Genomic DNA, 13,397 nt, shown 5'->3' on the forward strand with positions numbered 1-13,397 from the left:
GCTGCCATGACCCCTGCGCCACAGCCAGGCAGAGTGCACTGGGGGTGAAGGTGAGCATGCAGTGGGGAGATGAAGGATGTATGCGGGGGGGCAAAATGGGGAACTGTGTGCCCCCTGTCTGCCCCTTCACCATACCTCTATCCCCTTCCACCCTGCCCTGGCCTCCACACAGCCCTACTCATGTCCAGCCCTACTCATTTCAGGCTTCAGCTGACCCTTCTCCTTGCTCACCATTGCTGCCATCCTCCACCAGTGTGCAGCAGACATTCACTAGGCTGGGTATTCCCCAGTCCCTCTTGGTGGGGATGCTACTGCTGATGTCCCCAAGGCAGTGGGTGGATGGGTGGATTGGCACAGGGATGAAGGGAACACAGCCCATTGACTGGCCCTGAGAGCAGGCTGAGCTCTTTGGGGACACAGTATCATCGTATCCTGGGCATGTAGGGGGATGGTCAGTCACCCAGAGCTGAGGGTGCAGGCCACGGTATACTCAGGGTGCCCACTCTGCCTCCAGGATCAGGGCAGCAAAGTAAGCCAGGAGCTGCCCCTCTGGGGCATGTGGTTCAGTCAGCAGCTTCCAGCCAAGGCACCCTCGCAGTGGGGTCAGGGACCAGACTCTATCCCCCCGCTCCATCCTCTGCAGCTGGCTAGCAGCCGTAGCTGTCCACAGTCTTCCCGGGGGGGTGGGGGGGAAGAGGAGCTAAGCTGTTATCCTGTCCTTCTGCTGCTCCAGCAGGTGCCAGGGCTACAGCCAGAAAGAGAAGGCACCACGGCTGCCCCAGGGCACTTGGGTGGAGAGCGGAGGGTCCCATCCCCTCCAGTGGCAGAGGTTTGGCAGGAGGATGCTTGGAGGGGACAAAGGGCAGGGAGGCACCCAGCAGTGCCACATCCCTTCTCCAGAGCCAGCGGGGCCAGCCAGTGCCCAAGTAGGGGGAGTCCCTGCACTGGTGGGAGGGGATGTGGGGCACCATCATGCTGTCAGGCTGTGGGCAGACTTGGAGGCACCCTGGGCCCTCTGGATGATGGCTGTGCACTTCTCCCGCCGCAGCAGCTTGTTGTTCTCAAAGAAGCCCTCGTTGCGGGGCACGCCGTGGGAGCCATCAGGGAAGGTCAGGAGACCTGGGGTCGGGAGGGAAGGGCTAAGAGTGAAGAGGCAGGGAGCTACACCCACCAGGGATGGGGCCAGGGAAGGAGGGAAGAAGTGGGAGATGCTGGAAGGGGCTGTGCTGAGCAGGGGCTGCGCAGATGCCTGCACCATGCCACCAGCACTCACCAAAGCCATACACACGCCCGCCTTTGAACTCGCCCTCAAAGGTCATGTTGTCACAGCGGGTGAAGACTCCAACGCCATTGAACTTGCCTTGCACAAACTCCCCCTCGTACCTGTGTGGGAGGATCTCCTCAGGTGGCAGCTCCCCACGACAAGTGGGAATGCTGGGGAAGTGTATGCTGTGCCCACCTGGAGCCATCGGAGAAGGTAAGCACACCGCAGCCGTGGAAGAGCCCGTTCTCAAAGTGCCCCACGTAAGCAGTGCCATCAGCAAATGTCAGCTGTCCGATGCCGTGTCTGCGACCTAGGTGAGAGTAGAAACGGGCAGCACTGGACAGACGCAGGACCTGCCCCAGTGTGGTGCTGAGCAGAGATGTGGGGTTTGCTTGTCCCCCAGCATAGGTGGCACCGTTCCCTCCTGCCACGTCTCACCTTCTTTCCACTCGCCGCGGTACTCCTCCCCGTTGGAGTAGGTGAAGGAGCCTTTGGTGAGGGTCATGGCAACAGCCTCCGGCACAGCAGGACAAGAGCTGGCAGGGAGAGACACAGAGAGCTGCTGGGCAGGGAGAGCAGCTCGGCTTGCCCAGAGCCCTTGCATCCTCTCAGCTTGCCGAGAGGCACCTGTCTGCCCCGGGGACAGCTCTGCTAGGGCACAGCACAGATGAGGACGTGACCCCACGTCCTGCCCTACCCAGGCTCTGAAACCCCAGCCACCAGGTTCGGGTTGCTGCCCACCCTGCTGCAGGGCTCAGGGAGATGTGAGCCCATGGGGGTCAAAACCCTGTGAAATGTGAGTGAGTGGCAGGAAGAGGAGTGTGGCTAGAACTGGCTGCCTCTATCATGGCACTCCAGCAGAATCCCAGAGGTCCTGCACTGTGCAGGCTCAGGCCAGGGGCCACTCTCAGTTTTGCTGGGGCAGTTCCAGGCAGAAACAAGCATTTTAGAGAGGAGATGCTTCTTGGATTGTGTTCAGTAGCAGTTCTTCTGGAGAGAAAACTGAGAGCTTGTGGGGTTTCCAGATTCAGCATCAAGAATGGGCAGACCCAGCTCAACCCAGGTATGAGAGGTCACTCCTCCCAAGATGGACAGCAGAGATAGGATTCCAGGGCTTCAGGGCTTTGCTCGGCTACCCAGGGTTTGTAAGCCTGCCTGCCAACAGCAAGCAGCCCCCGAAGCCCTGCACACCTTACAGAGCCCTGCCACGCAGCACAGCTCTCCCCAGCACACAGGGAAGGCATCAGAATAGAGACAGCTCTGCAGGTGGGCTAGGCGCTGCCTCTCCGGCAGCTCCCGGTGCAGCTCAGGCAGTGCCAGCGGCGGAAGGGGTTCCCGGCGAGGTCCATCCGCTTACAACCGGCTGTGCATCACCCAAGAAGTGCCTACTGAACCACGTGAACCAGCAGGACGCGGCACTCAGGAGCACAACAGGAACTTGTCAGGGCATTGTGTCCAGAGAAATGGCCCCAGCCAAGGCGAACAGTGCTCTCTGCTGATGGGAAGGACCGGGAGCGCATCGCCGGCTCCCACTCCGCCCGGCCATGCCAGGCGGAGGAGAGGGTGCTGCCGCGGGCTCGTGAGCCGTGAACTCGGCCAGCACGGCCTGTGACACTTCACCCGAAGGACAGCACCCCGCGAGCACTCCAGCCCGCCCAGCAGCCGGACGTGCCCGCGCTGGGCTCCCACCACCCCGAGCCTGCACGTACCGCGCCCGCCGCAAACAGGGACAACGCGCCCAGCACAGCCCGAATCGCGCAACAACCCCGTTGAACCACAAATCCCCGGCAAAGGCACGGACATCCGCCCCGTGTCACGCACCCACGGGGAAGAGCGCACACCCCACCTGGGGAACGTGTCCGGGGGCGTGACCGCGCCCACGGGTGAGGCACCCGCACCCCGATGTACCAATACCCCGTCATGTCGCTGTCCCCGCGGGTGCTACACCCGCACCCCGTCATGTCCGTGTACCCTCGGCTGATGCACCCACAGCCCGGTGTGTTCATGCACCCACGACTGATATACGCACACCCCACCACCGGGACACGCGTGGTGATGCTCACGGGCCCGGAGGGTGCCTAGTAGCGGGGCGGGCGGAGCGGGCGGCTCAGGGACCTGCGGCCCGCGCTCACCTAGCTCCGCGCCGTTCACCGACACCGCTCCCCACTGCGTCCCGCCGAGGGGCGGTGGCGACCACCGCCCCTGCCGACACCCCGCCCTGCCGGGCGGTGTCACGGCGCCAGCGTCCATCCCCACTCGCCGTTGGCTGTTTCCACGGCAACCGCTAGCAACACGACCGTTCATTGGCCAGTTGTTCAACACGCCCTCGCCGATCGCCATCTTTCTGTGGGGCAAGAAGCTCTCCACCGCGGGCGTGGCCATAGAGTGGCAGCGCCCTGGCTCTGCCGCCATCCTTGTGAAGGGCAGCAATGGGCACGGCCCCTCCAGGGCGTCCATCTTTATGTAGGGCACTGGCGCCAGCCGCTACGGCCGTGTACGGGGGGCGAGCACACCCTGGCTTCCCCGAACGAACGGTGCGAGACGCGAGAGCCGCCGAGCTAATCCCAGCGGTATCATGGCCGCAGCCGCCCCCGCAGTTCCGGCCGCTGAGGCCGGGCTGGGCGTGGCGCGACGGGCGGCGGAGCTGCCAACGGGGTGTGCCGAGGGGCGGAGCAGCCCCTGGGGTGCCGTGACGCGGACGGAAGCGGAAGCGGCGGCAGCGGCACGGCGGGGCCGGGCGGGCGGCGCGATGGACGAGACGAGCCCGCTGGTGTCGCCGGAGAGGGCGCAGGGCCCCGACTACGGGCTGCCGGGGGGTGCCGTGCGTACCCTCCCGCCCGCCGCGCCCCCGCCGCCCTCCCCTCCCGGCTCCCCTGGTAGCCGCGACCGCGAGCGGCAGCCGCTGCTGGAGCGCGCGGCGAGGGGCCCGGCAGCGGCGCAGGCCCAAGCGCAGGCCCAGGCGGCGGCGGCGGCAGCGGCGGCGGCAGCGGCCGCGCAGCGGGAGCGCAACGACTTCCCCGAGGATCCCGAGTTTGCCGACGTGGTGCGGCGGGCTGAGTTGGCCAGCGAGCGCGGCATCTTCCCCGAGCGCATCTCGCAGGGCTCCAGCGGTAGCTACTTCGTGAAGGACCCGCAGGGGGTGAGCTGGGCCTAGCCCCGCGTGGCCGACTCAGGGGTGGTGTCGCCCCTGTCGCTCCGGAGGGCTGTGGGCTCCGGAGGGCTGATAGGAGTGGCCGGAGCGGCTCTGAGCCTCCCTGGGGAGAAGTACACTGGGACCAGCAGCGAGAGTGCGGGGCAGCAGTGTCCAAGTGCTGTTTCAACCTCTTCTGTGGCTTTGTGCCCAAAGAGGAAGGGTCACCCCCTTCCACAGGCCCGTGCATCAGCATCTGAGCTCAGTGACTCCAGCCCCAGGGCTGTGACTCTGTGGGCTGAGCTGTTTCTGGCCTGTTTCTTTGACCTGAGTGACATGTCTTCTTTGTGGCTGTGTGGTTGTTAAAGTGGTGACAAAGTCCTTGGTATGTAGCTGATCCTCTATAGATCTGGTCAGCTGTATGGTAGCCATCTTTGTGCCACTAACTGGATGAATGTGCAGCACAGGCTGGCTTGTCTTGTGACCTGCTGCTCCCTGCCCAATTACTTGAGCTGTTGCTGTTTCCTGTGACTCCCTTGCCACGTGTGTGCTGGGATGCTTCCAGGGAAGCAAGAGTGAGCTCTGTGGTCTCTGGTGTGTCCTAGTTTTGCCTCTCTGGGTGAAAACTGGCGCCTGGAAGCTGTGGCAGGCAGTTCCCAGCTCATTTGATGGCGTGTGGGGAAATACACACTTGTGCCACAGCCTGGCTCCCTCCTATTGCCCAGTATGAGACTTCGAGTGGGCAGCCTGATGAGCTGCCTGGGGATTGCAGCTTGGAGGGTGCCTGGCTGTAGGAGACCCAAGCTCAAGGACGTCTGCTGGAACATGAGTGTGAGGAGCCAAAGTCTGTGTACTGCTGGTGGTGTCAGCTGGCAGGCCCCCCAGATTATCCTGCTGTTGGCAAACATGGCGTGTGACTGGTTGCTGTGATTGCTGCCCAGGGTTACCAAAAACATTCCACTGTTGGCACAGGAGAGAGTGCAGCCCATAGATATTGTGGGAGCAGGGGGAAGATACTGAGGCAAGAATTTTCCTCTTTGACTATTTCCCTTGACGCTACTAAGGCCTGAGCTGTTCCAGTTGGGCTGTTGCTGCCCAGCCCCAGTGTTTATGATCACCCTACTGCTAGCTGCTCCTCTTGTGCTGACTGGGCTCCCTCTGCCTTGCTGCTGGCACCAGGCAGACCTGTTTTCCCTGTCAGTGCTGCTCTCAGCATGGGTCTGTCTCGAAGGGGATGCTGTGCTGCCAGGCCTCTGTTTTCTGCTTCCACACTGTCCCTGCCTGGGTGGGCCTTGCTCTGCTGGACTGGTTCCATGGAGCACAGGGCTTCATGCTGCCAGAGCTCCTGACAGGCCTTTTTGCAGGCTTATATCCAAGGATGGGTTAACAGTCATGTGACAAACGTGGGGCTGGTACAGGGGATTGCCTTCCTGCCTGCCTTGGGAAAGTGGCTCCACCATGTGATCTGGACATGGCTTAAGTGATCCTGTTCCCTCAAACCCTTCCTTTCTGTCTTCCTGGTGGACAAAGCCTTGGTTCTGCTTGCTCTGGCCTGGCTTTTTGGCCCCTGACAGACTGACATTGGATTGAGGTTCTCTGCTGAAGCACTGGGACTCATCTTCTACTTCCACATTCTGGCAGGAACTCAGCTCGGGGAAGTGATGCCCACTCAGGCCAGGGCTAGCAGTAGCTTTTGGGAGAAGGCCTGGTTCCATGTGCTGCTGAGTCACCCCAGAGCAGGGACTTCTAGTCCCCCAGAGGTGCCTGACTTGTGGGGACATGTGGCCTTGCTCCTCTCCCAGCCCGTCTCTTATCTGTGTGCCATGGCAGCACTGGCTCAGTGGTGGTGCAGTGCCCTACACAAGGCTTCTGTGGCCTCTGTGGCAGTGGCGTATCCACGCTGCTGTCCTCACTGTTGGGTTGGTGTATGCAAGGCTGGGTTGAAGGGTTGGGAGTGCTGCTGGTACCAGCTGGTGGCCAGTTTGGAGCTGCCTGTGCCCTCTCATCCACAGTGTATCCAGAGAGTCAGCCTTTCTGCTGGACCCTCCAGCACAGAGGCCTTGGCTCCTCAGGGGTCCTGTAGGTGCTTAGCTGTTATGGTCCTTTTTCTCTGGTCAGTTTGGGATCAGTTCTGTTCAATGGATTTTTGAGCTAGGGCAGGGATTGCTATCCCTGTCCCTTTCCTGTGTGGACATAATGACCAGCGATGAGCAGTAGCTCTCCCCAGTCATCCAAAGGTTGCAGGAATGAGACTGATATGTTTATCAGGAGACTGCATCATCACTGGTGTTTTTTGGGATACGTGTTGGATATAAAGGTCTCTAGGCAGCACCCTGCTCTTGTAGGATGGGATACTGGTTGGAGGGGAGTTCTTCCCAGCTCTGCCCGCCTCCCTCCCAGGAGCTGTGGGGTTTTGCCTGGTCCCGGGAGGCTGGTTATTATCCTAATGAGGGGCAGTTCTGGACCTGTTCTGTAGTGTCCCTGCTGTGAGCTGGGGAAGGTGTCCCAGCTCTGCCAACTTCCTGGACTCAGTTGTCTTCTCTCCCACTCACAGAAAATCATTGGTGTCTTCAAGCCCAAGAACGAGGAGCCATATGGGCAGCTGAACCCCAAGTGGACCAAGTGGCTGCAGAAGTTGTGCTGCCCGTGCTGCTTTGGCAGAGACTGCCTTGTCCTGAACCAGGGCTACCTGTCGGAGGCAGGTGCTAGCCTGGTAGACCAGAAACTGGAACTCAACATTGTTCCCCGCACAAAGGTGAGGGGACAGCTGCTGGGGTCTTGTTCTGGTGGAGGTTTTTGTGTGCTTCCACATAGCTCTGCTTGCATCTTGTGGCACTGTTGACCTAGGAGATTGAGTGCTCTAGACTGGGACTGTTCCTGCTCAAACCATGGGGATCCTTGTGCTGGGCAGAGCTGTGGGAAATGCTGTGCCTTGGTTTTATCAGGCAGTCCTGTGACTTGCCAGAGGTCCCTGCTGACTGTGTTCATGTCCCTCCAGGTGGTGTATCTGGCCAGTGAGACCTTTAACTACAGTGCCATTGACAGGGTGAAGTCCCGAGGAAAAAGGCTGGCCCTGGAGAAGGTGCCGAAAGTTGGCCAGCGCTTCAACCGCATTGGTCTACCACCCAAGGTAGGACTGCCAGCCTCCATGCCTGCCTCTTGGCACCTCCCTGGCCTCTGTGGCCTTCTGTAATGCAGCCTGTAATCCTTGCTTCAGGTGGGCTCCTTCCAGCTCTTTGTGGAAGGCTACAAGGATGCAGACTACTGGCTGCGGCGATTTGAAGCCGAGCCGCTCCCAGAGAACACTAATCGGCAGCTGCTGCTGCAGTTCGAGCGGTTGGTGGTGCTGGATTACATCATCAGGAACACAGGTAAGGCCAGCTGCCTGGCACTGGATGCTGCCTGTTCCTTCATGTCCTACCATGCTGGAGAAAGGGGAGGGAGATAGGGTCTCGGTGGCTTTTCCCTGCACCTGAAACTCTTCTCCCCTTGGTTGCTGCAGGTGAGGTCTGCCTCTCAGTAGAATGCAGCTGCTGGGCTGCTCACCACCTGAGGCTCTGGCTGCTGGCCAGTTTACTGCAGGTCTGAATCTACCACAGTGCTCAGGTGAAAGTTTTCCAGCTGTGAGGATCCAGGGACATCCAGAAATCCAGCACCTAACTGTGTCCCTGTATCCCATTTCATACCCTGCGTTCCTGAGTTTCTGGCAGGCTGGAAGGGATTGAGTTTGCACACTGGGGCTTGCAGGCTACCTTTCTCTTAGGAGCTGGTGATATGTGGACCTCTAGGGCTGTCTGTGAAGGGCCTGATATGGCTTTCCATGCAGCAAGTTTAAGGGCTCAGGGAGTTTGTGCATAAAAGGTATCTGTCTCACTTCTGGGTCAGATTAGGAATAGTCTTCTGCCCAGCATGATGCAGGGAGGACCTGGTGCTAACACAGCTGGTTTTATCTTCCTGCAGATCGGGGCAATGACAACTGGCTCATCAAGTATGACTGTCCCCTGGACAGCGCGGGCGTGCGGGTGAGTGGCTGCTCCTGCACAGGGGAAACACAGGGACTCTGTTCCTGGAATCTGCCACTTGGAAGGCAGGACAGGAATTTCCCATCTGGCTTGAGTTTCCAAGTGTGTTGAGGCCTGATCTTGTCTCCTGGGCCTTTTGTTACTGTTTGTTACTGTAGTGGGACTTTGTGAGGATACAGCTGAACTCCGTGGGTGGAAACTGGTGTTGCTGGACCTTGGAGTGAAGTCTGGGAGGGAAACAGCTTTGTCCCCCTTCCCACCCAAAGAAGACGATTGTTTCCCTGTGGTTAAGGGGCCATGCTACAGGCAAGAGGCTGCTGTGCCTCTGTGGTAGCCAGGGCAGAGATCCTGACTGCAGGGCTGCAGGGAGTAGAACTCTTCCTGCTGGGGGACATCCTTGTAACATGCTTCATTTCCTTCCAGGACAGCGACTGGGTGGTGGTGAAGGAGCCCATCATCAAACTGGCTGCTATAGACAATGGTTTGGCCTTTCCCTTGAAACACCCAGACTCCTGGAGAGCATGTGAGTCCCTCAGGCTAAACCAAGGCACCATGGCGAGCCATACAACTTAATGCTTGGGCATCTTCCTCAAGGACTGTAGAGGAGGGGGCTAGGGGCTGTGTCTCTGAAACTTCTGGGTTCATGGGCAGCTCCTCAGCAGAGACTGTAGAAGGCAGATGCTGGACGCTGTGTTCCAGATGCAAGCAATCTGGCACCCAAGGGCATGTGGCTCCATGCATTGTTTTCCTCAATTCTAATGTCTCCTGCTTCCTTCCACAGATCCGTTCTACTGGGCATGGCTGCCCCAGGCCAAAATCCCCTTTTCACAGGAGATCAAGGACCTGATTCTTCCCAAGATCTCAGACCCCAACTTTGTCAAGGACCTGGAGGAAGATTTGTATGAGCTCTTCAAGGTGAGCTGGAGGAGTGGGTGAAGATTATGTGGGAGGGAGTGGTGTTGGTGAGCTCCCTGTCAAGGTTGCAGGGACAGAAGGGCGGTCAAGCTCCAAGTGTTTCTGGGCTGAGATACAGCAGGGTTATCCTGCCAGGAGCTGAAGATTCAATGTGGGAGAAGCAGGAAACCCATGGGACAGGACAGGGGGAGGCCTTACTTGGGGAATAGGCATCTTATTCATGGCATGAAGCAGTGGGTGGATCTTGTATTCTTTGCTCTCTCTTGCAGAAAGACCCTGGCTTTGACAGGGGACAGTTTCACAAGCAGATTGCTGTCATGAGAGGCCAGGTAAGCTGTGCATTGGGAAGACAGATGGGTGAGGTAGGAATACTTGTCCTGCCTTCATATCAGGAAGGATGCTGGAGTGGATGCTCTCTGTTGCTCTGGCAGGGCAGCTCAGGCCCTGTTGCTCTGTTGTGCCATACAGATCCTGAATCTGACTCAGGCATTGAAAGATGGGAAGAGTCCACTGCACCTGGTTCAGATGCCACCTGTGATTGTGGAAACAGCACGTTCCCACCAGCGCTCCGCCAGTGAGTCCTACACGCAGAGCTTCCAGAGCCGGAAGCCTTTCTTCTCATGGTGGTAGCTGTGGGAGCCATGGGCAGGGCTTGGCCACCTCGGACTAGCACTGCGAGAGAAGCTGGCCACTGCTGGCTCCTGTAGCTGGGACTTGACCTTCATGGTAGAGCGAGCAGATGTGGCTGGAAGAACCTGCAGCTGAACTGGAGGAGCCAGGCAGATTGGGCATGGTCCCCTCCCCAGCTCCACTGGAGCTTGGTGCCCTGCCTGGGGCAGAGGCCAGGGGGAGGTGTGGGAATCTGTCAGGAACTGTGGCATGGCTGGGACCCTGCTCCTGCCTCTGTTCCTTGGCCTGCATGTGGTTCTGAGCACCCCTGCTTGGGGCTGGGATGAATGGGCTACCTGAGTCAGGATCCGTCCAGCCCTTTACACTAGCCACTGGCCCTTTTTTTCCCTACCGTGCCAGCTGCCAGGCTGGGAAGGCCTTTAGCAGGTGATACCCCCTCTGTTTCCCTGAGGGTGTGCTGTATTCCTCCACTGTCCCTCCGGTGCCCCAACCCCGTGCACGCTGCTTTCCTCAGGGGGAGTTCCTGCCACCCACTGGTGTAGCGGGGACCGCAATGAACGGTTGTTCTCTGGCTAAAGGCTCGAGGAGGGGACATAAGAGGGACAACACATGGTACTGGGTTGGGTGCAGTTAGACAGTAAGGGGAAAAAGGTGCTGGCTTGTCCCTGTGAAGAGCAGGTGGCTTTGCAGAGTTCTTCCACGGGAGCTCTCCCATTCTGCCCCAGTCCATTTCTCCTGCCTGGTCTCCATGGCTGCTCTCGCTTGACTTTTTCCCCTCTCCCAGCAAGCTCCCTGGCTGCTGTGCAGCCAGCATGGTGCCAGCCTTGTCTGTGCCTAAGGACCTTCTGAGGGGCAGGGGCTGCCAAGGAAGGGTCAGAGGGGCTCTTCCACCATGTGGGTGGGAGCACTGGGGGACAAGCATGGACTCCTGGCTGGCCTGGAGCTGACAATCTTGCAGGCCTGCTGTGGGTGGGGGAGGCAGGGTGCCCCTCTCTCACCAGCAGCTGCTGAGCTTGTGTTGTGTAAAACAGCACCAGGGCTGCTGCCTGCATCCGCTTGCCTTGAGCTGTGACTTCTCAGGCTGCTGGGGAAAGTCAGTCTTGGGTCTTGCTGTTCTGTTAGCCCATCTTTGGGGAGTGAGAGGGATGAAGGCAGGTGAACCTGGGAAGGCAGAGCAGCTGCTTTGTCTCCTGCAATGCAGAGGGAACTCAGTACTGGCTGTGTAAGCACAGAGGGGGCAGCAATGGAGATCCCAACTCCCTGGCCAGGCCCAGCTGCATTTGACTGACCCAAAATGTATTGTTCTAATGCACTGTAGAGATGTATGTAATGTATTTAAACCATGAATAACAGAGCTGCCATTCAGCTGGCTACATCTGTGCCTCTGCAGCATCCTAGAGCAGGTTGGGGCTCCTCAGCCTGTAGCATCCATATGTACCTGCACAGGGATGCACTGGCCTCCTGCAACTGCTGGAGCTGCTGCAGGACAGTCCCTTTCCTGTCTGCTCATGCTGGGCATTGAGGGCAATCAGCTGCCAGGCTCTCCCTTGTCATCCTGTGGCTGCAGGTCCTGCTTCAGTCTCTCCTGGGCCCAGCGGCTCCTGGAGAGGGAGCTGTGGAGGCTGGAGATGAGGCTGCCCAGCTACCTCTTCTCCTCCTCGAAGTGGCCACATTTAGACTGCAAGGCTGCTTTCTGCAGCTGCTTCTGCTCCTTCAGCCACAGGACCATGGCCTGGAGCTTTGCTCTTTTGGCAGCGAGGCTGAATACCTCTTGCTTCAGCTCCTTCAGCTTCAGAAAATCCTCCATGACTTCTCTGTTCTCCTGAGTGCTACACTCTTCCAGCTTGGCCAGCTGGTCTTCCAGCAGAGAAATCTTTCCGTGGTGAATGTCTACTATCTCTTCCAAACATTCTTTCTCGTGAAGGGCAGCATGTAGCTTGTTATTCAGTTGTCTGTGTGACTGTGTGTGCCCTGTGCCAAGGCAGTTACTGTGTGACTGTGCACTGGAACAGATTCCCCAGAGAGGCTGTGGAGTCTCCCTCTTGAGAGATAGTCAAGAACCATCTGGATGCAATCCTGTGACAGCTGCTCTAAGATGACCCTGCTTTAAGCAGGGAGGTTGGAACAGACCTGTGGGTCATCTGTTCCAGCCTGACCTAGTGTGTGGGGCTCCCCTTGTACTAGGTGCCGTACAATAGCCTGGACCATGGTTCTGCCACTCAGGGAGGGGCAGGACATAACCAGAGCCTCACCCAGCCACCACTGTCAACCCTTTATTAACCATTCATTGCACCCTACCCAGTACACTTAGGGTCCTTGGAGAGCTCCTCTCCACGGCCCAGCCGCTCAACGCTGCTACATGGACCCCGAGCCCATCTTGGCCCTGCAGTTACGCTCCAGCTTCTCTGCGATCCTGCGGGCAAGAGGTATGTGTTAGCGGCGTAGCCCGGCCGCGCTTGCCCCGGTTGCCCCGCTGCCGCGGGCCGCACCTACCGAAGGTGTTTGAAGCGCCGTAGCGCTGCCATCCCACCGCCGGGCTGGGCTGGTCGCCGAAGGCGCCGCAGGGCCCGTGCCATACGCCGCTGGCCCGCGTATCGCCAGACGAGGCGGGCGCGCTCCTCGGGGCGCTCGGCCCCGCCGCTCCGGAACAGGCTTCGCAGCTCTCGTAGCCCCACGCCCTGGAAGATGTTGGCCGAGGCCTGCTTACGGGCGCGGGCTGCGGGCACCGCCCCTCCCGGAGAGTCGCTCACTACCGAGGCCGGAGTGCCCATGGCCCTGGCCGCTGCGGGCACCGAACAGCTGGCGTCAGGCTCCGGTCTCGCCGTCTGGTCAGGTCCGCCTCCCCTGGGAGCCGGCGAGGATGCCCAGTGAGGAAGGGGGAGCATCGGGGGAAGGGCGGTCCAAGACGCCGGGCACTGGGCCAGCCGCTCAGGCGGGGCCGCCCGGGAACGCAGGAGACGCCCGGGCACGCAAGTCCGGTCCCGCCCTGCCTGGGGCTCTGGGCCCGACCGTGTTCCGCTTTCGCTCCGACACCGCCCCGCGCCCACGGGCCCCTCGGACCGACCTGGCGGTGGCGGCTCCGCCTGGTGCCCGCTGCGTTCCCGGACCGCCTTCGCGCCACCGCGCCGGGGCCGCGCCGTAGCCCCGCGCCCCATTCATTCGTACGCTGCGTGCCGCCCCGCCCCTGGCCAATCCCCACCCACCTCCCGCTGCCAGGACCAATGGGCGCGGAGGGGCGCGGCCGCCCCGCTCCGTTGAGGAGGCCACGTGTCGCGGATGACGTCACGGGCGGGGCGCGAGGCCTCGCCCCCGGGCGGGGCCACGCCGCGCCTCACTCCGAGGGGAATCCCGGATGACGTAAGGGGAACCCCGGCACGCGCCTCCCGCTGGCCGCCGCACGGGGTCCCGGTGCGCTGCCCCTGGACCCCGCCGCCGT

The 13,397-nt window shown here is 60.3% G+C and overlaps 3 protein-coding genes across 3 annotated transcripts; 1 reads left to right on the top strand and 2 right to left on the bottom strand.

Annotated features, from left to right (window-relative positions):
* Positions 1-970: 970 nt before the first annotated feature.
* Positions 971-1,868, bottom strand: MORN4 (MORN repeat containing 4). The gene is made up of 4 exons (XM_062496859.1): positions 1,703-1,868; positions 1,460-1,574; positions 1,274-1,383; positions 971-1,119 (listed from the first exon to the last, which is right to left on the bottom strand). The coding sequence occupies exons 1-4, from the start codon at positions 1,866-1,868 to the stop codon at positions 971-973; spliced, it is 540 nt and encodes a 179-aa protein (XP_062352843.1).
* Positions 1,869-3,989: 2,121 nt separating this feature from the next.
* On the top strand, positions 3,990-11,560 carry PI4K2A (phosphatidylinositol 4-kinase type 2 alpha). Its single transcript, XM_062496556.1, has 9 exons — positions 3,990-4,403; positions 6,949-7,149; positions 7,393-7,524; positions 7,612-7,765; positions 8,355-8,416; positions 8,840-8,939; positions 9,198-9,331; positions 9,601-9,660; positions 9,800-11,560. Exons 1-9 carry the CDS (start codon positions 4,014-4,016, stop codon positions 9,959-9,961), a joined length of 1,395 nt encoding a protein of 464 aa, XP_062352540.1. The 5' UTR covers positions 3,990-4,013; the 3' UTR covers positions 9,962-11,560.
* Positions 11,561-11,698: 138 nt separating this feature from the next.
* On the bottom strand, positions 11,699-13,125 carry AVPI1 (arginine vasopressin induced 1). Its single transcript, XM_062496557.1, has 2 exons — positions 12,455-13,125; positions 11,699-12,374 (listed from the first exon to the last, which is right to left on the bottom strand). The coding sequence occupies exons 1-2, from the start codon at positions 13,114-13,116 to the stop codon at positions 12,317-12,319; spliced, it is 720 nt and encodes a 239-aa protein (XP_062352541.1). The 5' UTR covers positions 13,117-13,125; the 3' UTR covers positions 11,699-12,316.
* Between the last annotated feature and the right edge of the window lie 272 nt (positions 13,126-13,397).

Source organism: Cinclus cinclus, chromosome 7, assembly GCF_963662255.1.
Source record: "Cinclus cinclus chromosome 7, bCinCin1.1, whole genome shotgun sequence".
Classification (NCBI taxonomy): domain Eukaryota; kingdom Metazoa; phylum Chordata; class Aves; order Passeriformes; family Cinclidae; genus Cinclus; species Cinclus cinclus.